General features: G+C 41.6%; 1 protein-coding gene across 5 annotated transcripts in view; it reads right to left on the bottom strand.

Annotated features, from left to right (window-relative positions):
- Positions 1–24594, bottom strand: part of THSD7A (thrombospondin type 1 domain containing 7A) — a 226894-nt gene that overhangs the window by 44589 nt on the left and 157711 nt on the right. For all 5 annotated transcript variants that reach the window (XM_033166291.1, XM_033166292.1, XM_033166288.1 and 2 more), the window contains 2 exons: positions 14724–14918; positions 12412–12675 (listed from right to left, as the gene is read on the bottom strand). In XM_033166291.1, the coding sequence (XP_033022182.1) occupies positions 12412–12675; positions 14724–14918 (459 nt within the window). The remainder of the gene's footprint in view (positions 1–12411; positions 12676–14723; positions 14919–24594) is intronic.

Raw genomic sequence — 24594 nt, 5'->3', positions numbered from 1 at the left:
GAATTTCTCCTAATAAACACATTTTGGTACAGTTCCGAATAATGCATACGTTTCTGGAAGCAATTTCCTCCAATATAGTGCATTTTTTGTATGTTATTTTAACTAACATTTTATTTATTATGCACAATGTGCCCTAATATATATATATATATATATATATATATATATATATATATATATATATATTATTAAGTGTGGCTTGGTTGGATAACTGCATCACAAACTTTGGATAAGTGCAAATTTCAAAGGATGGCTGTTTCTTGTTCTGGAAAGTATGGATTTGATATATTCATCTATAATATGAACTGAACCAAATTCCTCCCTCATACCTACTCATGAATCACCCAGTTTATATAGGGTACCTAACTTCAACAAATTATCCTTGAAAACGGCACCATGCTAGTTAGCACTATTAAAGGATGAGTGAGTCAGGGAAGCCTCGGAATAGATGAGAAGGGACAGCTGTTCAGATGGCAGCCCTATTAAAATATAAAGTGGGATATGTGGTCTTTTGACATGAAAAGAAGAAAGGGGGGGCATGCTGGAAGTGAGCCAAGCTGAAAAAAACAAGTACTTAAAAAGAAATGTAATGTAATGAGCTAATGCAGGAGAGGAGGATGAGTTGTTTTGATTCTTTGACCTATGGGTTTTTTCATGTAAAGCACTGCTGCCTTGAAGATATTGGACTACAACTCCCATTGTTCCTGAACACTGGCCATGCTGGCTGAGGCTGGTGGGAATTAATTGTAACCCAGCAACATTTTCAGGGTCACAGTTAAGTCTCCCCTGGTGTAAATGATAAATTGATGTGCAACTGCTTTATATGTGAGAAGAGGATAGGGATGAAATACCGTATATTGCTTGCCTGTCAAGTCTTAATGTGGCCCTGAAAGCATCACACCAGATCAACAGAGTTTAGGAATTACACCTGAAAGTCCAGTAAATATAGCACTCCAAATGAATCTGCCACACAACTTAGTCTGCGATCATAAAGGTTTTTTTTTAAAATATATGTTTTTATTCTCTTCCACGGGTTGGATTAAAAGCCAAAAAAGATGGGTTGACTATCTCACCACCCCCAGTTTCTTGGGTAGTCTTCTATACAGATTAGTTACAAAGATGAATAATAATTATCCAAGCAGTATAAATGGGAAAACCTCCAAATAATAAAAGTAAGAAAGGGAGGGAGAGCAGACACGAGCTTTTCTCCAGTAAAACAAAAACCCTCGTAATTCATAAATAACCCAACGTTTATCATGTTGGACACATTTTCAAAAGATACAGCTACCTCACAGAAAGGGGGTGAAATCAACATTTGCAGCTACACATTTGTAGAAATATAAACTTGGAATTATGCACCCATGTATTATATAGATACTGATATTCCAATATATATTTTACTTTGTGCAAGTACAGAACTGATCTTCTAGGTTTAGTGAAGGACACCACTTCTTGAATTTCCCTTGACTTTCAAAGGTATTTACAGTCTACCTGACAGTATTTGTATTCATGGCTATGTCACAAGAGCCCATGGAGTGATGAATTGAACAACAGCATGTCTTTTATCTTGTTTTCAGGATTAGCCTCCAAGGCTTCAGTGGCACACAGCAATTGATCTTCTGCATCAGCAGTTTGGTCTCTTCTTTACTGAAGAGAGGCTTCCCTAGTTTTTCATGCTAATGGACACCTCACAGGTCATGACTCACTGCGAGATTAGAAACGATGACACTAGTTAAAATGGCAAGAGAGTCTTCCTTGCGCATCAACATGCTATGATGCAGCAACCAGACACAGACAAAAAAATATGGCACCTTTTGACTAAACTGTTATTGAATTCTCTCATCAACATTTATGATTATCATGCCATCATGACACATTTTAGCCTTTGCAAGAAGGCACTATATCATTTATTCTAATATCTTGAACCTAAGCATGTTTATTGGGATGCAAGTCTCACCGTTTAAGTGGAAAGTACACCAAAGCAAGTAATTTCAGGTTAGTGACATAAATATTTGCCCTCATCCTCCAATTTGCCATTAGGAAACATCTGGTTTTCCCTACACTGGTTTTCCATACACAAACATAGGCACACTCATAGCAGGTACGCTTAAGAGTGAATTCTGGGACCAGCTCTTAAGAACGTAAGGAGAGCTCTGCAGGATCAGACCAAAGGCCCATCTAGTCAGCATCCTGCTCTCAGTGTCCTTTGAGAAGCCCACAAACAGAACATGAGCGCAACAGCGCTCTCCCTCTTTCGGCTCCTCAGGAACTGCTATTCATCGTATTCTGGAATGAATACTGGAAGTTATTGGCTAGTAACCATTGATATCTCCTATGTCTAATCTTTTGAAGCCACCTAAGTTGGTGGCCATTACTAAACCTTGCCGTAGCCACCCTCTGCTCATGCCACAATGTCATGTAGTTGTTGTTTTTCGATTCAACTCATGCTCTTATCATTTCATATTTCTGAGTCTTATGGATTGGGCTCCCCTGCCAATACATGCTTGGCAAACTTGACACCCAATGTCTGCCAGGTGCATGGAGGTCAGGGAATGGAAGGTGGGCCACAGCCTTTGAAAGACTCAATTTCTACCTTAATCTCACTGGATTTCATTGTATTATAAAAATCGCACCAAGAAAATAAAAAAGCAATAATCTATGCATATCTGAATGGGACAGATGCAAAGGTAGTATAATCTTGGGTGCTATTTGAAGCATCTCATGCACATCACACATTTCTTTTAGAAATACTAGGGGCTGCCGATCTTGCTAGCTCTGTTTGTCAATCCCATCCACCCACCCCACACCCCTTCACTGTAAGAAAAGCAATGGGACCTAATTTGATCAGTGGAATGTTGGGTATCTGGTGGGCGGGGCTTGTGTGTGTTATGCTCCGGAATCAGCCCCTCCCTTCTGGGGGTGTTCCGTTATGTTCCGTTAAGGATGTCAGTTAAGAGGGACCAACTGCCTCTTCTTGTTTTCTTGCCTCAGACTAACGGGTGGCGCTGTGGGTTAAACCACAAAGCCTAGGGCTTGTCAATCAGAAGGTCGGTGTTTCGAATCCCCGTAATGGTGTTAGCTCCCGTTGCTCGGTCCCTGCTCCTGCCAACTTGGCAGTTCGAAAGCATGTAGATAAATAGGTACCGCTCTGGCGGGAAGGTAAACAGCATTTCCGTGCGCTGCTCTGGTTCACCAGAAGCGGCTTAGTCATGCTGGCCACATGACCCGGAAGCTGTATGCCGGCTCCCTTGGCCAGTAACGCGAGATGAGCACCGCAACCCCAGCGTCATCCGCGACTAGACCTAATGGTCAAGGGTCCCTTTACCTTTACCTAGCCTCTCATGATGCTGTTTTAGTTTCTCTCAGACATTATGTTATTTTTCTACAGTTTTTTTATTAAACCTTGTTTACGTTTATGCAAGCCACTTAATTTTTCTCAAAGAACAAGAAACTTTGCTAAAGAATGGTGGGATATCCTAAACATAGGTGAGGGAGGGGATATTCCCAGTTTGCCAGGAGGATTGATTTTGTTCATCATCCCCGCCACCACCACCACCACCACCACCACATTCACCAAGCCCCCTCCCCTCACAGCTTGCCCCAAATCATATTTTCCTTTTCCCTGGCAGGCAGGCTAGAAAGGAGGTCAGATCTGCACAGGGTGGGCTTTCCAAGACTCCTCGATTTCCCCCTGTCACCGCTGCTGCAGACAGCAAGAGAAGAAAGGCGTTGTTTCATTCTCCCTTCTCCCACAGTAACCATTGGCAGTAAACGGCGGAAGAGTGGGAAGGCTTAGAAAGTGTCCCCTGCACCGATCCACCCACTTGCCTCGAGTTACTTCCTGATCACCCCCCAAGGACACTCGTCTGCTGGGGCAGCTCCCCAGCAACCGTTCTGCTTTGTTGCTGCTTTCTTCCTCTTTGGCCTCCAATGTTACCGAGGCCGAAACAGCAGCGTGTCAGGTGCACAGCAGTAGCCGAGTAGGATAGCTGATGGGGAGTTGATGCTGGTGGTCAACAAAAGAGGTTCAAAGACTCTCGCAAGGCAAATCTAAAAAAATGTAGTATAAACACCAACAACTGGGAAACACTGGCCTGCAAGCGCTCAAATTGGAGAAAAGCCTTTACCAAAGGTGCAAAGGGCTTTGAAGATGCTCGGACTCAGGACGAAAGGGAGAAACGTGCTAAGAGGAAGGCACGTTCAGCAAACTCTCACCGTGATCAAATCCCACCCAGAAACCTATGTCCCCATTGTGGAAGGACGTGTGCATTCAGAAATGGCCTCCACACAGTCACTTACAGACTCACTTTTAAAACCGTGTTTATGGAAGACAATCTCACTTGACTATGAGTAGAAGAAGAAGAAGAAGAAGAAGAAGAAGAAGAAGAAGAAGAAGAAGAAGAAGAAGAAGAAGCCCTGCCCTGGCTGTTCCTCTCTGGCTTGTCTGGGCAGCAGGCTGCCACCCACCACCACTCACACTGCTTCCTCGCTCACCTCCTCACCCACCTGCAGTTCTGCGGTTATGCTGCTGTTTGCATGACCGACAACAATCACAGACAATGATATATTAGAGAGATTGTTCCATCAAGTTCATTAGAGGCAATTTCTTGAGAGTACTGTACAACATGGAGATATGGAATTAAATAGTACTGGAGGGAATCAGAATATATTCACGTTTTGTTCACTCTGACCTTGATTTGTTTGTTCACTTTTCTGAATACACGAAATGGCTGGAATAAATTTATAACCTTTGACACGTAAGTGGAAATAATATCATATTTCATAAGGTACATTGCAAGACAAAGTGGAACTTTAAAAGTCTTTCTTCTGCATTTCTATTTCATTTTACTTTCCCTTCACATAGCTTCAGGGTAGAGTTTGTAAAAAAAAAAAAAGACTTTTTAAAATGATGAAAGAGTACACATAAACAATAAAGCAATGTTTGCAACCACATGGACTCTTTTATAGCATCTGAGAGTTTACTATCAGGCGCATAAGCAATTAAATAAGAAATTCAGCACTTCACATGGATACTCCCAACAGCTGTTCTAGAAACATTCACCGATGCACAGATATTCCCCTCTAATCCCCTGCCTAAGCCTTGCAACCACACAGAGCTTTGTAGAGTCAGCACAAATCAATGTATCTCATTTAATTAATGCTAAAGGGGGAAATAATCTCCCACTAATAAGGCAGCAGACAAGCCATCCTGGACTGGTTGACTGTGCCTGAGGTCTTAAAAAATAAACCGACATGAATTAAGAAGTGCATTATGACCTATATAAAAACGTTAAATCTCTCTGCTGCATCAGAGTGCTGACCAAGAGAAGAGTTACAAGACAAGATGGTCATAATCCTCAATGGTCCGATTATATAGTAGCATCCTGGAATTACAATGGCAAAAGTTGTCTGCTGTCAGTAGCATCCAGCAAACAGCAATGGCTGTGGTAATTGTCTCTGAACAGGGTTCACATGTCATGCCGATGCAATGGGCTGCAGAAGTGAGAAATATGCACTCAGATTTATTTTGAGTAGCACTGGTACTGGGAATACGGCAAGAATAGAGATTTTGCTGTCAAAAGTGCTACAGCCAACAATGATAACCTGACTGTCCATTATCCATACATCAGTGTTGCTCAAACATTTCACAGAAACATAGAACTATAGAGATGAAAAGGACCCCAAGGATCATCTAGTCCAGCCCCCTGCAATGCAGGAATCACAACAAGGAGTCCTCATCAGTGGTGCTTCCTCTCCACTAGACTCTGCCAACAGAGGTGAGTCTATGCTCCAATCAAACTCCTACAGCTGCCACTGACATGCGGGGTGTGTGTGTGTGTGTTTAGCATTACAATTTTAGTCTTATAGGACTAAATATGGGCACTAGATTGATGTTGGTTCGTTTTATGATCAAGCAAAGCTTAAGGAAGTATAAGGTTTTTAAAAAATATGGCTGGGATGGTCAAAATATATATTATATATTATTTGTATTATAAATGGCTTTTTATAGAGTTATTTGAATTATGGTTTGTTGTCCTTTCAGTGCCCCAGAAAGTTTCCATGGAAACACACCAGGCGGTTGAATAGTTCTTTAAAGTTCCCTACATTTTCTAGCACCATTTTGAGTTTTACCACCATTTTTGTTTCTGTGATCTTATACATTTTGCAAGGTACAATTCTGACACCTTTGTGTAGCGCTGTTTGGGCATAACTGATCCATGTCAAATACAGTGAGGGGGGAAAGTATTTGATCCCTTGCTAAATTTGCCCATTTACCCCCTGACGAAGAAATGACCAGTCCATAATTTTCATGGTAGGTTTATTGTAGCTGAGAGAGACAGAATAAAAACAGGAAAAACCCCAGAAACCCAGAAGACAAAAGTCAGAGATTGATGTGCATCATAATGAGTGAAATAAGTATTTGATCCCCTATCAACCAGCCAGATGTCAGGCTACCTGGTATCTTCACTGTATGTAACAAGCTGAAATTAGAATACTGAAATACTGAAATACTTTATTGTGACTTGTACAACTTGTATAGAGTGAGATTGCATGAGCATTCCCACTCAGCTCTCTTAATCTTAATTCCCCTCGTTTACTGACGCACACCCACCTAACCCAAAAGTCAGTTGCCCTGAGAATTATTGGTAACACACTACGCCATGAAGACTAAGATCTTGCAGAGCCCGCAAGGTCCCCTTGCTCAAGACAGCACAGGTACAGGCCCAACTGCAGTTTGCCAATGCACATCTGAATGACCCAGAAGAGAACTGGGTGAAAGTGTTGTGGTCAGATGAGAGCAAAATTGAGCTCTTTGGCATCAACTCAACTCGCCATGTTTGGAGGAGAAGGAATGCTGCCTACTACCCCAAGAACACCATCCCCACCATCAAACACGGAGGGGGACATATGCTTTGGGGGTGTTTTTCTGCTAAGGGGGCAGGACACCTTCACCACAACGAAGGGACGATGGACAGGACCATGTATCGTTAAATCCTGGGTGAGCAACTCCTTCCCTCACCCAGGGCATTGAAAATGGGTCGAGGATTGGTATTCCAGCATGACAATGACCCAAAACACACGGCCAAGGCAACAAAGGAGTGGCTCAAGAAGAAGCACATTAAGGTCCTGGAGTGGCCTAGCCAGTATCCAGACCTTAATCCCATCAAAAATCTGTGGAGGGAGCTGACGGTTCGAGTAGCTACACATCAAGCCTCAAAATCTTACTGACTTGGAGAGGATTTGCAAAGAGGAGTGGGACAAAATACCTCCTGAGATGTGTGCAAACCTACTGGACACCTACAAGAAACGTCTGACCTCTGTAATTGCCAACAAGGGTTTCGCCACCAAGTACTAAGTCATCTTTTGCAAGGGGATCAAATACTTATTTCACTCATTATAATACACACCAATCTCTGACTTTTGTCTTCTGGGTTTCTGGGGTTTTTCCTGTTGTTATTCTGTCTCTCTCAGCTACAATAAACCTACCATGAAAATTATGGACTGGTCATTTCTTCGTCAGGGGGCAAACTGGCAAATTTAGCAGGGGATCAAATACTTTCCCCCCTTCACTGTGTGTGTGTGTGTGTGTGTGTGTGTGTTGCATCAGACATCTTGTAGTTTTGTATTAATGGATACTGTTTCTATATCATACATACGGTACACTGCTTAAGAGGTTTTTAAAATATTAAATGGATTAAAATTGGCTGGAGGGACTAAAAATAGGAATAGTTTTGGATCAGAGTGGTTTGATTTTGTAGCGCATGGGAATAAGAAAACTAATGATGTAATGCCGCCATCTCATAAGCTACTTTGTGGTACTCATAGTTGTTTACACTGAAGGAACCATAAGAATAATCATTATTCTTTATGCTGTAATTTGTAGGGAGTAATTTGTGTGTGATTTTTTGCTGTGGGTATTATTCTCTGAAACTGAAGCTTAGTTATGTTTTAAGTTATATTTTTAAATATAAAATCAATACAGAAAAGAAAGAAATGCTTGTAAATAACAAATAAACAAATATATGAATATGCTAGGATATCCTAATTGCCATGTACTATATATTGAAGACATTTAACATTTTCTGTGGTGGTTTTCCATTCACAAATTTCTAAGCTTTTATTGAGATGTACTGTTATTATGTTGATTATACTGGTTGGATACCTTTGAGAAATGGAGGTGAAGTGAGTTACACAGTATCATCTGTGGGAAACATCAGTTCAATACAATTAAAATATTTTCTGAATTCCAATACTGCCTCCCCAAAAAGTAAAATTAATGCTCTTTTTTTAAAAAAAATCCATGCCCACATTTGATTTAGATTAAAACTGAAATGCTCAATTGGGCAATGAAATGACTTAGTTTTGACATTGCTACAAAATAAATGGATCAAGAGAATGATGATATACAGGAGACATATTGGCAACAGATCTCACTTTTTTTTCCTTTTCCTTTTTAGAAATCTAACCACCCCCACCGCCACAAAAACCCAACACACCAGGCTTTGATAAGCAACCACAGATGGACAAACACCTAATTTTTCCTGAAGACATACAGGTTTAAACAGAGATTCATGAGAGGTTTGTGTGTTGTCTCTCTTGAGATGCCCAAGATGATTGAAAGATTTCTTTTATTTGGTCTCTTCCTTTGTGCATTGAAAAAGAGAGCAATTTTTTAAAAGTATTATTTTTGAAGCATACTGGATATTACTTACCGCATGGGGCAAGTGGTGTCCAACCTGTTCTAAACAGGTTGCATTCCCCCAAAGGTTCAGATTTGTAGTCTGGAGGTGTTCATTGATTCATTTGTGTTACTAAGGCACAAGTAGCCTCTGTAGCTAAACAGCTTTTCACCAGCTAAGAATAGCACACTACCTACTTGCCTACCTGGAATGAGCCAGCCTTCCTTCAGTAATCCATGCCCTAGTTACCTCCTGCTTAGACTACTGCAGCAAACTGTGTGGGGAGCTGCTTTTGAAAATGGTCTGGAAACTTAAATTAGTTCTAGGGTTCTAACTGAGTTATATACATCATGCCAGTACTTTACAATCTCCACTGGCTTCCAGTCCAATTCATGGTACTGGTTTCCTTTACTTTCCTTCACAGCTTGGGACCAAGGTACTTGAAGAATCACCCCTCTCCACGTGAACCTATACCTGGATCTTGAGGTCTTCTTTGGAGGCGCTTCTTAAAGTGCTCCCACCAAGTGTGGCAGTATGGTGACTAGGTACAGAACACAGGGCTTTTTCAGTGGTGGGGCCATTGCTCTGGAATGTCCTCCCCAGAGAAGCCTGTCTGATAACCATCTTGGCATCATTTTGGCACCAGGAGAAAATATTTTATCGCTTCAGTCTTTCCAAACCGTTTTTGCTCTCTCTTACTGTTTGTATCCTATATACCTAATTTTACTATTGTTTGTTATTGACGCTGGATTTTAAACTGTTCTATTTCGTGATTAAAGCTGCCCTTAGAATTTCGTTACAGGGCGGCTTAGAAATACTGTTACTCAAGTAAGTGAGCCAACGTGATAGGAAGCCGTGCATGCCCTAACAAAATAATTAGCCATAAAAAGGACACTGTCTCATTTGTCCAGGGAATGACAGGCCAAAATATTGCCACATAAACTACCAATCCAGCATAGATATGCAACCAAAAATACACAGACAAATTATTGACTCCTTTCAGTTTCAAGAATGGGAGCATCTTCAGTGCTGTTGAGGCTGCTTTGTATGGCACAGCCCAAAGAGATGTAATAAAGAGCCTTGGTCAATCAGGAGCTCCCTCTAGGCCAAGGGTAGGGAACTTTCTTCAGCCTGAGAAACATTCCCTTCTGAGCAACTTTCTTCTGGCCACAACCCAGTGGTGGATGAGACCAGAGGCAAAAGCTGGCAAAGCAATTAATGTTATTTTTACCTATATACAATAGGGTAGTGTGTGTCTATCCTCCATCCAAAGAAGAGGCACTATCAGAGTTCAAGGACACATTCTAGTCAGGCAGAAGCACACTTGGGTTACGAAGCAAAACTAGTGAGAGATGTGGCTTTAGGAGAGCCCCCTGGGCCTTAGGGCCACTCTTGCTTCAGGAAATACCCAGGTCCAGCACGTGCTTTGAAACACAGACATATAATGTATATATTCAATACAGGCATACACTAAAAACTTAAGACATGAAGCAGCTCAGTAAGTCTTACTGGAAAATTGATGTTGGAACAAATGTCAACCCAATGGAAAGTCATTGGAAATTCAACCATCTTTGTCCATTAATGCTGCTATCCTTAATCCTGCTGTTACGCATCCTGATGGTATACAGGATTAACTCTGCTGTACTCTTGATTTATATTTATTATCGTTATAGGTCACATCAGACCCAAGGTCAGTGGTGTCTATGTAAGACCATGTCTCACCCAGTCATCTGTGTCCCAGGAGTTTCTAAACTTCAGAGGCGGCACCAAAAGAAAAGAAGAGAGATAAATTTCCTTACTGGATAGTGTTGTGTTCTTGTGGCAAACAGTTTGGATTCCACCCAACATGCCAGTAATAAGATTTCCCTTCTGACACTGCAAGATAGCAATTCCATCTGCTCCACTGCCCGTGCTCCAGCTACTCTGTGCTGTTGAATAGATGGTTCCTTATTTCCCAGCATTTTTATAGTTGCTCTTACAAATAATAATCCTTCATAGCTACAATGATTGGCACTAGGCCCCTCTTGCTTCTGTAGGACTGAAGGTCTTTCATTATTTTGTGTTACCTATAGTCTAAGGTTTCTAGACTCACAGCATTTTTGTGTGCGATTGGAAGCCTTTATATCCAACACCCGATTTTCCAAGGTCTTATAGCTCTCATAAACAGATTGGTTTTTAAACATAACACCTCACATCAATCTGTGAAAATTGTTTAGAGGCTCATAGACAATGACTTGCTATGTATAACAGCAAAGAATAGCAACCATGGTTGATTTGTTATGCATAGAAGCCACAACTCTTAAAATGTGACTCAACACACCTCAGCAGTGTAGAAGAGCTATATGTAAGCTTCTTCATTTGGGTACAAATTAACATGAAGAGGGGTTGATTGAGGTCATGCGCCTTGACTCTGCCCCGCAATCTGCTTGTGCTTAAATATGTCACTTCCATGGAGACTATGAAAATGCACCTGCTATGCAAAACTTGTGTAGCCATGATCTGGGACTCTAGAAAATGGAAGGTGGTCCCAGGGCTTTAACAGAGTTGTGGGGATGCTGCCACATCTGCAGCTCCACCACACATAGCAGCTAGGGGGGAAGGTGGGGACAGCATGCAACCACAGATGGGCCAGCTCAAGAGCCAATGGACCGCAGGTTAGCTCAGCCCCACTCCATCCCCATAAAGCCTGCCCACACCTTTGATGTACCAACTGAGCTATCTGTCAGCATCAGAAAGGGGAAGCTAGTGGGGTGATGCTGGTGTCACTCTGCAGGTGGACGCTGGGAGAAGGCCAACAGAGGCCAGCAGAACTGGGTTGAGGGACACCTCCATGCAATTCAATCTACCGCCCCCTGACCAGCATGAAGGGGGGTTGGATTGCTCTGTTAGTCATGCTTAGAGAACCACTGCAGTTCAACTTCCTATCTTAATCCCCTAGATTGCAGTGGATCTATAACATGACTAAGTAAGTGTAAAGATAAGGAAATATTTCCCTTTTCATAAAACCACTGCTTATTTATCCAGTATTGCATTTATTGGTCAACTAAAAGAAGTTTAAAATAGTAAGATAAACACACTATCTTCTTTTTTTTAAGGCAAGATAAAGCCAGCCCTCAACATCTAAAGAAGGACATCTGCTGCTACCTGCTGAATTTGAGGACAGGCGGCAGCTGGCCCCATGAAGACATAAATAATAATGGCAATAAAACTTCTAGCTCTTCGTCAGAATGTGAATGCCCAGTGTTCTATGATTCGCACACGATTCGTGAACCATACCAATATACAAATGCAATAGGAATGCATTTCCAGAGGAGTGGCCCTGTTAGTCTTTTGCAGCAAAAACAATGAAACATAATGTAAATTGAAAATACAGTGAATTTGAAAGAAACCCATGGTGTTGCATGCTCTAGCAACAGTTTTCGCCACAAGGGATGAACAAGAGCTGGAGGTTTTTTTCATGTCATCTCTGGATCTGTTTTTTTACAGAAGGGAACACACACACACACACACACACACCTGGAAAAACAAGTAAGGAATTTTCCTGGCTTGCAAAGAAAGGTTCCTTAACTTACCGGTACATTGGCTTTGAATACCTTCCTAAGGCAACAACACGTTTTTATATCTCAGTGACTTCCCCCCTCCAAATTCTGCCTATATGCTGTATCTCTGTGATACTCAAAGACTAACCAGCACCTTTAACCAACCAAAAAAAGGATAGATTTTTAAATACCGTGACTGTTGCATCGTGATGTTTCGACGAGTCTGCTATTTTGATCATAGCAAGCCATGGCTTGGTAGCGGTAGCCTTGCCCACACTCTTTGATGTCTCCTTGTACTTTCATTCCCAGCAGTACTTCTACTTTGCCCTCGGGTAAGATGCAGTCTGACCAGTTCCCCACAGGCTGGGCATTATACTTGTCACATGGACAGATCTGGGTCTCAATCAGTGGATGCAGCTGGGGATTTTTGCATTTCTCCTTCTTCTTGCTTTTTCCTGGAAGGCAGTAGAAAGAACTTCAGAAAGTGCTTTCTTGGGATATCCTTTATCTGAATGTTTATTATGGTGCTTTTTATCTACAATGTTGTGAAGTCCCTTATAAGTCAACGGGGCTCCCATACTAGTAACTGCGAATTTTCTTCGCAATTTGTGTTCCCTGTTTTGTTAGTACTGATTTCCACCATGGAAAATAATCTTAGCGCTCATCCAGACTTCCACTTGACCCACCACCTCCCCCTGGGAAAGCCCGCTGTTTACCACTAAATTGAAGCAAATGTCAACTGAGTTTTCTCTGGATTGCTGGTTGCTCCGATTTAGCGCTAAAGAGCGGAGCAAAGGCAATGCCTCTCAGGCTCATGCCTAGAAAGTATGAGACTAGAGGAAAACCACTCAAACCCGTGCATTCCAGGCATGGGACAAGCAGAAGTGGGGATGAGCCCTTAGTAGAAACTCTATTTAAAATACATCACTATGTGAAAGCTTTATTGCTGAAATCCAAATGTGAAATCAGTATCTACCTTCTTGCCATTTCAATGGGTATCAGTGGATGCTGCCATGTTTTCCTTTGCTCAGAAATAATACAATTTTTATGAGATGTTATAAGATGCGTCTCGGAAAGACAGTGGGGTCATTAAAATGTTTACCAGCATAGAAAGAACAGAGACAGTCGATATAGCACCAGTAATTCTCTGTTCTGATTAAACTAGGAGCTCTTCCTATTGCTCATTAAATAATAACCAGGCCCTAAAGTGAAGAGATCCAAATCAGATAATGTGCGGCTTTCATTGGACCAACATTAATTTGGGTAGAAATAAGCAAGTTTTTGAGTTACACAAAATTCCTTCTCAGGCAGACATATTTCATTTGCCACATTTCTTTAGCCCTGCAAATTGGATAATATGATCTAGATCATGCATATCAATCCTGTGTCTAATGATGTTGTCACCGTCTTCATGACACTCACATGGAGTGTCATGACTCCCACTTGGGAGTGTCTGTCTAGCAAAAGAGAGGGTCTACTTACTAACTCAAAGCCGAGACTTTCAGTTTTTTTCTTTATTCAGCAATTCTGCACCCAGGATGTTAAAATCTCATTGACTTCAATTGAATTGAAGCAGTTAAAGTGTCTACAGGACAGCAGCCCATCTATTTAACCTTGTTTCTAAAACCCTTCTCCTGTCAAGAGTATATACAATTTCTTACCTAGTAAATGTGGAGTAGTTGCAGCATTCTGAAGTTGAACCGAAACCATTGTTATGAAAAATAGCCTGCTATCCATTGACACACCTCTCTAATCTCCTGTCACTAGTGCTCGGAAGACTGCAAGCATTATTTCAAACTGTATTCTACAACTTCATGGCAGACGGAACATAAATTCCTTTTTGCGTAGGTGGAAAATAAAGCATTATCAATAATAAATGATAAAGGAAGACCTCAATCCCTCCTAGAAAATTTTGGATTTTTTTTCCTCCAAGGGATCACAGAGTTAGAAGGGACTCCAAAGGTCATCTAGTACAAGCTCCTGCAGTGCAGGAATATCAACTAAAGCATCCATGGCTGATTACTTTTACATAAAAATAACTTGCATAATGATGTTATGTACAAAAAGAAGCAGAAGTCCATGGATGTCTATTGTCAAATGTACATACTCTTTTCATGATTTCGTGGGAGGGGTATGCATGTATACATGTGTGTGTGTGTGTGTGTGTGTGTGTGTGTGTTTTCCTTGATTGTCTGAAATCACAGTATAGATTTGGAATATATATCCACTTCTACTAGAATATGTATGTCTAACTTTACATATGATTCCGTATGGATCAGTTAATAAAATACACTACCTTGGGCAATACAAATTAATTCAATATTCATACAAGGAAGGTTTTTCTGGTCAAGTTGTTTCCTGTGATACCTTACCCAACTAGTGTCAACAGTTTCTGTATTTCAGTCATTTTAGTGATTCTATCTGCTCCCTAAGTAAATTTCTCACTGCAGCACTAGTCCTACTATTACCAACAATGTTTCTCTTGGTATTTTCCAACCCTTACCAATAAGTGAGCGCTTTCTTGTCCTAAATGCTCCACAATCCCCATTGCAAGAAGAGAACTTTGACCAGCTTGTGAACTGACAGTCATCTTGGCAAGGGATTTGGCAGGGTTGCGTTAAAGGTGGCAAAGAGCCTGCATGCTTAAGGCATTCGCTGATGTCAGCCTGTCCGCCATCTTGCTTGCGACAAGTAATAGCTGTAAGGAGAGAAGCAGAAAGAATTATAATGAGTTGCTAGGCCTTTTGTAAGTGAGACAATGGAGCACCTAACCACCAGAATCACCCACATTTGATTTAGCTCAACTGGCAATATGTTCAAGAACAGTAACATTCCGCTTGTGATCTCTGGTACCATGGGATTGCTTTCAAATTTCAGAAAATGCGAAATGCTGCACGTCTCTCATATAATTCAGATCAGCAAGTGACATTAAAAATGCAGCACAGAAATACAATACAAGCCATTCTATGAAGGAAAGAATAACTGCCACCTATTATTCTGCCCCATTTTGCTGTATAATTTAACTGCCCTATATTACTAACTTTCCCAAATAATGGGTATACTGAGATACGAATTGAGCTTTTTATAATTTTAAATATACTATAATTATATTCACAGTTGATACACACTTTGAAGAGAAATGTATTTGCTCCATAGGAAAGCAGGAAGGTATGTCTACCTGAAAATGCTTTGTAGCTTGAACATTATATTAAACCTCCATATAAAAACACAAAAGGTCTTCTCTCTAGCGATAATGGCATAAGGAGCTTGTAATGGAGAAAACCAATGAATATATTTTAAACACAATTTAACAATATAATCTATCTATGTTTAGGTTTTTAGACGCGGTGTAAGTTGCGGCGGACATTTGAGTAACAAGCAACTTGAAATAATAATAATAATAATAATAATAATAATAATAATAATAATGACAACAACAATAGGCATACCAGTAGATTAGGGAGGGGTAACACGTGACCCTCCAGATGTTGGTGTACTACAACTCACATCAGCCCCACCCAACAGTTGGGTAGGATGGGAGCTGAAGTCCAGCAACGTCTGGAGAACCATGGATTCACCACCCCTGCCACAGTGCTGCAAATTAGGCTCCATTTTCTCTGAGATTTGCAGTCCTATACATACTTACCTGGAAGTCCCATTGAACTAACTGAGACTTACTTCTGAGTAAAGAAGCATAGGCTGTACCATTTATGCAGATTACGCTGCATAACTGTTTCTGAGCAGCAAGTTCTATTTGCTTATAAGGGGTGTGTGTGTGTGTGTGTAATACTAAATCTATGTACCTATTGACTTCAACGGGACTTATTCCCACTTAAGTGTAATGCAGTCATAATGAAATACCTCAAAAAGAATACTTGAACGCAGCCCTAAAATACACAGTGAACTTCTACATCTTGGCTTTGCTCAATAGCTATGCAGCCTGGTGTTATGTATATTTATTCAGAAATATGCCTCACAGAATTGAATAGGATTTAATCCCAAGCATGCATAGGATTTAGTCAAAGGAAAAAGAAAAATTAACTTTTTACGAGCTGTATGTTCCTGTGTTCTTAGCTGCAAGTTGCATGATGAAACGCTCCACTATCAGACAACTGCTGCCTCCCTAGCCAATATTTTGATTCCAACTCTTTGAAAATCTATCCTTTATTTGTAGCCCAGGATTCCAAAGGCAGGACCTATCCATGACCCTCACAGTTCCCAGAACTGTAAATACAATTTCACTGTCTCCAAACTTAGTTAATTGGCCTGAGATTAATTTTTTCTGTGTGGTTTAATAGACTCCCCATATCTGAAGAGATGAAATGTGAATTCTAAATGGTAAAATGGCAGCTATAAACTTTCTGACATACTAGCATAACCAAGGAAACAATATAATAAATGTGAACCCACAAATGTGCAAGGCTTTTTAGTGGTGCACAGAGGACTCTTTATGAACAAATATAAATGGGGGTCATGTATAGTCTTTGCTCTTTCTACATTTATAACTGAAATATACAGTTTTGCCTCCAAGGCACAATCTGTAACGGTATAGTATGGAAAGGGACCTTGAGGAATTCGAAGGGCGACAACAAAATCTGTGTTGCAACCACCATATGATCCTTAGCTACAAATAGGTTCAGCCACCCAAAAAGCAGTTGCAACCCCTAGTCAAGAAAGTCTTGAAACAATTGATGTAGAGATAAAATAAGCAATTTGATTAAATTCATTTATTTAGGATTTATATTAGGGGTCTGCATCAACCACAAGATTCAGTGATTCATAAAACAGCTTGCCTCATTGTAAAACACTTTGTGGTCTCAGGTCCAGCTCAAATCAACTTCGTTTCTCCTCCCTGCATGCACTAATCCAGAAATGACTATGATTTTTCTCCTTTTGACAGAAGTGGATCAGATCTACAAACATGGTAGCTTCTCCAGGATGGATAAAGCCAGCCAACTTAATGACCAATAGGTCCTGGCAGTGCTATTTTTCTAGAAAAAGAGGTGCCCAAATTCACCCTTGTTCTCTTAGAATGGCAATGGTGTCCACCTGAGAAGTGCCGGAACTGAGTTCCAGTGAGTTCTGGATGAAAAAAGCTCTTGGTCCAGGAGGTTTGTTTTTTTATGTGGACACCTTTATAATTTGATTTACTAGTTTATTTGTTTTTAAGGAAACATGTATTTCTTATTGATTGATTGATTGATTGATTGATTGATTGCATAACTGAATGAACTTTACTGGCAAGGTTCTTCTGAGTTCAGCCAAATATCATAAGGCAGCTGCAGTGCTCTTCCTCTGCAAACTCAGCTGTTACTGTTTTGAGTTGTGTAAAAAAGAAAAGAAAAAAGGAACTACTTTATTTCCCTTAGCGTTATGTGGGTAATTGGTCTGAAACTTGCAGATATGAGACAAGTACCCCTGGGTAAGATGCATGCCAAATTGCAGTTAAATACATCCAGGGGAAATTGAGCTTAGACATGTTTAAAGTTTATATATAGGGATTCACTTTTCCTGTGTGACCATTTGCAAGCTTGAATTGTCAGTCACAACAGAGTCTTCTCTCTCCTCTCCCTATCTTGACATTTTTCTTAAGTTTAGACAGACATCTCAGTCCTACAAAGCTGTTCTTTTCCCCAACACGCTGGGATTGGAGACTGCTGGAAAAACTATTCCCTTCCATTAAAAGCTACAGTCACAAAGGAGTTCCCTCTCCTGATTCTGGCATCCTTCTTAAACTATAGATTGGACTTAAGAAGAAGAGTTTGGATTTGATATCCCGCTTTATCACTACCCAAAGTAGTCTCAAAGCAGCTAACATTCTCCTTTCCCTTCCTCCCCCACAACAAACACTCTGTGAGGTGAGTGGGGCTGAGAGACTTCAGAGAAGTGTGACTAGCCCAAGGTCATCCAGCAGCTGCATGTGGAGGAGCGGAGACACGAACCCGGTTCCCCAGATTACGAGTCTACCACTCTTAAGCACTACACCACACTGGCTCTCTTTAGTTTCTGCAAAGCTGTTCCTTCTTCCTCATACCCCCACACTCTGGCAAAGTTTAAAGACACAGTTTTGCTTTTCATGGACATGTGTCTACAGCTTTTTTTTTTTTTTAAATGTCTGCATTTCTGAAGTGTAACAAAGCACTACAGGAGTTCTGCTTTGGCCCCTAACTGCCTTGTATAAATCCTTCACCTTGTTGAAGCCCCAAATCCCTCCAAGGCACCTTTGCCTTGTCTTGCTGTTTAGGATTCATTAAAATCCAGTGCACACCTCAATGAATACCCTGATTTTTAAATTAAAAATAAATCAAGTTGCTTACAACAACAACAAAAAACAAAACAAAACAAAACAGTATTTTCCAAACTTGGATCTCCAACCGTTTTTGGACTACAACTCCCATCATCCCTAACTGGCAAGACCAGAGGTCAGGGATGGTGGGAATTGTAGTCCAAAAACAGCTGGAGACCCGAGTTTGGGAAACACTGCAATAAAATCAGACATACACAATTCCATAGTTGATTGAAATACTTTTTTAAGCATAAAAAACATAACAAATACAAGCAGTAAGACAGCAGAATAAACAGCAGAACTAATCTCAGTCAAACTGCACACTGCATCTTAAAAGTCAGGCTAAAAGAATGAGCGTTCCCCAAATCAAATGGGGTGCGCATGTTGCGAGTAGACACATTGGATCACAGTGGCAGCTCCAGGCAGTTGGTCTGGCTTCGCCTTCCCAGGTTGGGATACCTGTGGACTCCACCTACTCTAGCAGCTGCCCAATCCCGGCTGGGGAGGTGTTGCCAGGGGGATTGGCCAGGTAGAAGGAGGGATTATACAGTACACACAATAGAATTTGAGTCATACCTGGGAAGCGGCTGTTGGATTCAGAGCTTCCCCACCCTCCACTCCCTCAATTGACACTTACTTTGCAGGTTTAACCACCTTTTTTTCCACATGCACGCAGGCGCTGCTATGACAAGGTCGCTGTTAAAGGGCTGGAAAGGAATTTCCCTGCATTGGCAGGTTTCGCCTTTCCCGTAGCAATTTGTCACAACTTTGGCGGTTGCAGGCCTTGGGCGGAATCCTTTAGTCATTTACAGGATGGGGGGGGCGTGGGGCGGTGACCCCTGCCCCCATTGCGGCGGCGATAACAGGGTTCCCGTTAAAGGGGTCTCAGGGGGAGGCATTGACCAAACGCCCAGGGTCGTCACTGCCCTCCCCTTCCAGCGGCAGCGAACATAGGGGGGCGGGCTATCTGCTTGAACATATGTTCTCCAGACTAGCCCACTCCCCACTCATGCTGGATAACCCTGAAGTTACCCAGAACCCCGGCTGGGGGGCTGGGAAGGATAAACACCCAATGCCTGAGCCAAGGTCTTCCTACATCTGAATATTAATAAAGTTGTGGCCAATTTAATCCCATAGAACATTGTCATGAGTCGTTATTTCCCTCAGGGGCTGCCCCGGGGTACGGGGGACTTTGCCTGGCCGCGCAAAAGTCTTTATATGTTGGTGAAAAATAGAGACTAAGAGAGACTGATGATGTTTATCGAGGAGGGAGTTGCAAAACTGTGGTGCCACTGCTGAAAAGTCTATTCTCCTGTTCCTGCCTGCCTAGCACCACATTTCATTTCAGGGAGTAGTAGTAGTAGTAGTAGTAATATCACCAGATCACCCTGGATTAACTGAGAGCTGGTTCTTAGGTTCTCTTTAGCTGTTCATGTTTTTAAGATGCATGTAGGAAAATGTGAAGGTGGGAGGAGGAAACTTTCCATCTTTGTGATTTCAGAGCAGTCAAATGTGTATGTAACACAGAGAGAACAGGGAACCAGCTTTGAAAATCTTGAATCTTTTTCATATGTCATCTATAGCAACATGACTTACAAGACACCAGACAATTGTTCCATCTGGCCCATTTTCTACACTGACAGGCAGCAGCTACCCAGAGTCTCAGGTAGAGCTCTTTCCCACAGTGGCAGACTTTGTGCTTTCAAATCTCAGCGGCGCCCTGTGCAATGCCAAAACTCAGCACCCTCTGCCCTTACTTTCTGTAGTTTGTCATAGCTGCAGTGCCCCTCTTGGCACCCAGTTTGTGCTCCCCTAAATCCACCTCTGTTTCTCATCATCCTGTCGTCACCTGATTCTTTTAACTGGAGATGCCAGAGATTGAACCTGGAACTATCTGCATGCGGACCATCTGCTCTGCTACTGACCCGCGTTCTCACACAAGAAGTTTCACTGCCATCTGATTGTTTGGCAGGCAGAAGCAGAGAAGTGCATGAAATGCACCTTCTGAACAAGGCCACCATACAACCAGCCAGCATGCTATACCTTGTGTCAGAAAATGTGCCAAGAATATCGTCCCATGGGAATCCTGCATAAAACGATCACAGAAACATGTCTGCCTCCTTCCCTTAAGAAATCACCTTAGTGAAAAGAAAAGGGTTTGGAAAGGATAGATACATTTTAATGGGCTACAGAGCACAAATTATTAGAAGAGAAGAGGTGGTGTGGTTTCGCAGCAGACCACATTCTCCGCTGAAATTCTATATTCACCACACATCCTAATACAATTTAAGTTGCATGCTCCTTCAGCCAAGTCCACATGCTTTATTTACATGGTGAAAATGGCACCTGGGACCAGAAATCAGTCTCTTATCATGCTGTGGCAGACTAATAATTAATCACACCCACTCCCATCAAATTGATTACAGACATTAGCGGTGAGAACACCAAATGTGATTATTCTGAATTAAACACAAATAATTGTAAAATGTTTCCATAAAGCACAAGGATGCAGTTGCCAGCAAAATTTAATTTAACATGGGTTCACTTAACATACGTTTCCCTATTGAACATTTAGGGTCTCCCAGAAGAGTGGTATGAAATAAACTGTGCTTCAAATTTTGTAGACAAAAGACCTTGATATAATTAGGGCTGATAGCATAGCTTGAACTACACCACAAGGGGCCATAAGCTGATAAATTATTATTGTGAGGATAATTAAATACAAAGTCTGCTTTGTATATGCAAATGAGTGCCATTTTGGTACTTAAAAAAAATAAAATACTTTAAGTGCCCAGGTCAAACACTGCCAAATCATACTGTGTCTCAAATAAGGATATTTCTATCTTACCATAAAATCAGGTTACAGTGGTACCCCGCAAGACGAATGCCTCGCACAACGAAAAACTCGCAAAACGAAAGGGTTTTGCGAGTTTTTAGATGACTCGCGAGACGCATTCGTCTATGGCCGTGCTTCGCCAGACAAATTCGTCTTGTGCAGTACCACTGTAAGCCGGCACCGGACCGCGCCGCACCGCGTTTTAAAGCTGCAGCGGGCAAACAGCAGTGCTGCTGTTCGCTGCAGCCTTAAAACGCAGGGCGGAGCGGCTCCGGTGCCGGTCGGAAGGGGCGCCGGCCGATCACGCCCGCCATCTTGGGTGGACTGCGCATGTCCATACATGCGCACTCCACTCAAGATGGAGGGCACGATCAGCCAGCGCCCCTTCCGACCGGCGCCCCCAGACTTTTTTCCCCATAGGAACGCATTAATTAAATTTTAATGTGTTGCTATGGGAAACGGTGCCTCGCAAGACGAAATTTCTGCAAGACGAAAAGTCTTGCGGAACGAATTAATTTCGTCTTGCGAGGCACCACTGTATTCTATGGCTTCAACTCTTTGTGTCTGATTTTAGCCATATATAAATAATTTCATTCATCACCTCTATCAATCTCTCTTATGTTCAAAGGCAATACTTTATGAGTCCATTGTTCCTTTCGCTGCACACATCTGCTCTTGCAAAAACATGCCAATGATGGGAGGAGTCAGAGAGAAAAGTGGACCAAGTTCTATGCAAAGTTTACCTTTGTACAATAAGTAGGTTCTACACACGCTGACACATCCTTCTCTGTCCTCCTTCCAAGCAGCCAAGAGACATTATCAGAATGGTACAAACACAATTTATTCATCTTTATCACCAGCAAACTAGAAATGCCACAGGGGAGAGACCAAGAATGGGCCTTCACAACTCATGCACTCCCAAACTTTCAACTCTGGGTACAAGAGAGAGATGGGGACTTCACCCTTTCCTCACCAACCATTCCCCAACACTACTCCACCAACTGCATTGTCTCCAAGCCAGGCATAGGCAAACTCAGTCCTCCAGATGTTTTGAGACTACAACTTCCATTATCCCTGACCACTGGTCCTGTTAGCTAGGGATGATGGGATTTGTAGTCCCAAAACATCTGGAGGGCCAAGTTTGCCTATGCCTGCTCCAAGCTTTATTCTGGACCCATGTTTCTGTTGTAAACACAGATCTAGCCTGGATTTGGCGGCAAGGAAAGGGAGCTGGTATGGTGGAGTTGTGAAGGAAAGCCATCACACAAACTATATTCCTCCACAAAAGTTGACATTGCAAATCATGGTCCCCTGGGCTGCTCAATTTTCATTGCAAAAGCAGGGGCCTGGCTTTAAAAAAACAGGGCTGAGACAGAACATGTAGCTTTGCCCCTCAGGTTTCACACTTCCTTCGAACTGACAGTTTCCCCAACCAAATAATAGCTTCTCGTTTCCGTATGTAATACTCTCCCAAGAGCAAACAGGAAATACGGCGCAGAGACATCTGCATAGGTTTTCAGAAATATATGTTGAAATTCTAAATGTTCAGGATGAGAGTGACGCAGATATGCACTAGCTTCTCACTGCTCCAAGAGAGTAAAAAATATTTTAATTCAAGTGAAATGACCTTTTGTGCTCCAGCCTCTGTGTTGGGTCATTACGTAAGAAATGAAACAGAAGAGAGGCTCTGGCACAATTGTCATTCCTCCACCCTAGAGAGGTTCTTGACCAAAATAGCAAGGCTTTTGTAGGTCAGGCATGAAATGTTGTAGAGTCGCTGTGTCAAGGGAGAACTAAGCATGCTCTACACAGCATTGTACTTTGTTTCCACTGTGATTTTTCCGACTGTCTCTTACAAGAAAACCAAACATCAGTCTATTTATTTCTTCTTCTTGAGAACATGTGTGGCTTTAGAGACATAAGATTTAAAAGTTAGCTAAGCCTTTTGAAAAAGGTCAGAATCTGGGTAAGAGCTCTCGCTCACGCAATTTCATTTTTAGTCCAAATTTTCATGCTGCGTTTCTTAACAGTGCTCTTGGCCTCCATTATCGAGGCTTTTTTCTTCTTTCTTTTTAGCTATTTCCCTCGCCTGGTTGCAGATGCACAGTGCTTTCCCACAATATGGTGATTGTCTTTAAATAACAATCTTTGGCATGGGGTAAAATTTGTTTTGTTTTGCTGTTCTTATGTTCAGCTATATAAATAGGAGAAGGGGGAAGGAAACAGTTGATTAAAAAAATAAAATAAAGACATGCTCTTGCTGACAAAGACCCAAAGAAAATTGGCCCTAGACTAAAGTTGTGACATGTTCTTTTTACACAGACATGATTTGCAATAAAAGCTCAATTACACAGGACAGCTAGAATCAAAGCTGTCTTGGAGGAGGACTCCTTCTGCTAAATTTCTGATTCATGTTGGCACTTTTGCAGCCACACAAGCTCAGTGTGTTTAAAAAGCTGAAAAACGGTAATATATTAGGCTTTAATTATAAAAGCAAGGCATGGGTTTGTTCTAATAATGTCTGTGAGCTGACAAGTGCAGCCTCTTTCATATGTACTTTACCCATTTCTGCTCTTGTGCAACTTTATTTCATTTCCAGTTTGTCCATGATAAATAGCGCCATAGCCAAATATGCACGGCTGAGGTATGCTCTTCCTATGTCACCATCAGCACTATTGCAGCTATGGTGCTAACCCAGCAAAGTGGGGCCAATGCCAAGGTTGACCGCTTGCCATTGGCAGCAGCACAGGTCTGCATTCATACAATTTACAACATTGCATTGTTTACTTTTCTTTCTTTGCAAAACCCAGAGCAAATTGGTCAAATATATATACACATTTGTAAAAACCGAGCAAGGATGAAAAGAACTGCAGGATAAGACTCTGTGCATGTCACATTTACACAATAGACAATACTTAACTTGCAATGAAATTACCGGTATGAGGATGATGAATTTTATTTGAATTTGCATACTGCTTTTCCTCCTAAAGGAGCCCAGGCAGAGGACACAACAGTATCAAATGTTCTAAAAACTTTATCTCAGGTCAGTGATTTCAGGTGTTAATTATTTGAGTAACTCCAATAATTTTCACACAATATCGTGTTAATAACTCCAGGTTAACAGTTCTGTGAAGACAAGACACCCTGGGGTACCTCCCTGGTTTTCAACAACTTCATGCTAATGCCTATAATAATAATAATAATAATAACAATGCCTGATTTGTTACTGCTGTTGATTTTACAGTGCACAGG

This window comes from Lacerta agilis, chromosome 12 (genome assembly GCF_009819535.1).
Source record: "Lacerta agilis isolate rLacAgi1 chromosome 12, rLacAgi1.pri, whole genome shotgun sequence".
NCBI classification, from domain to species: Eukaryota; Metazoa; Chordata; class Lepidosauria; order Squamata; family Lacertidae; genus Lacerta; species Lacerta agilis.
Note: the sequence above shows the minus strand (reverse complement) of the source record. Positions and strands in the feature narration are given on the sequence as shown.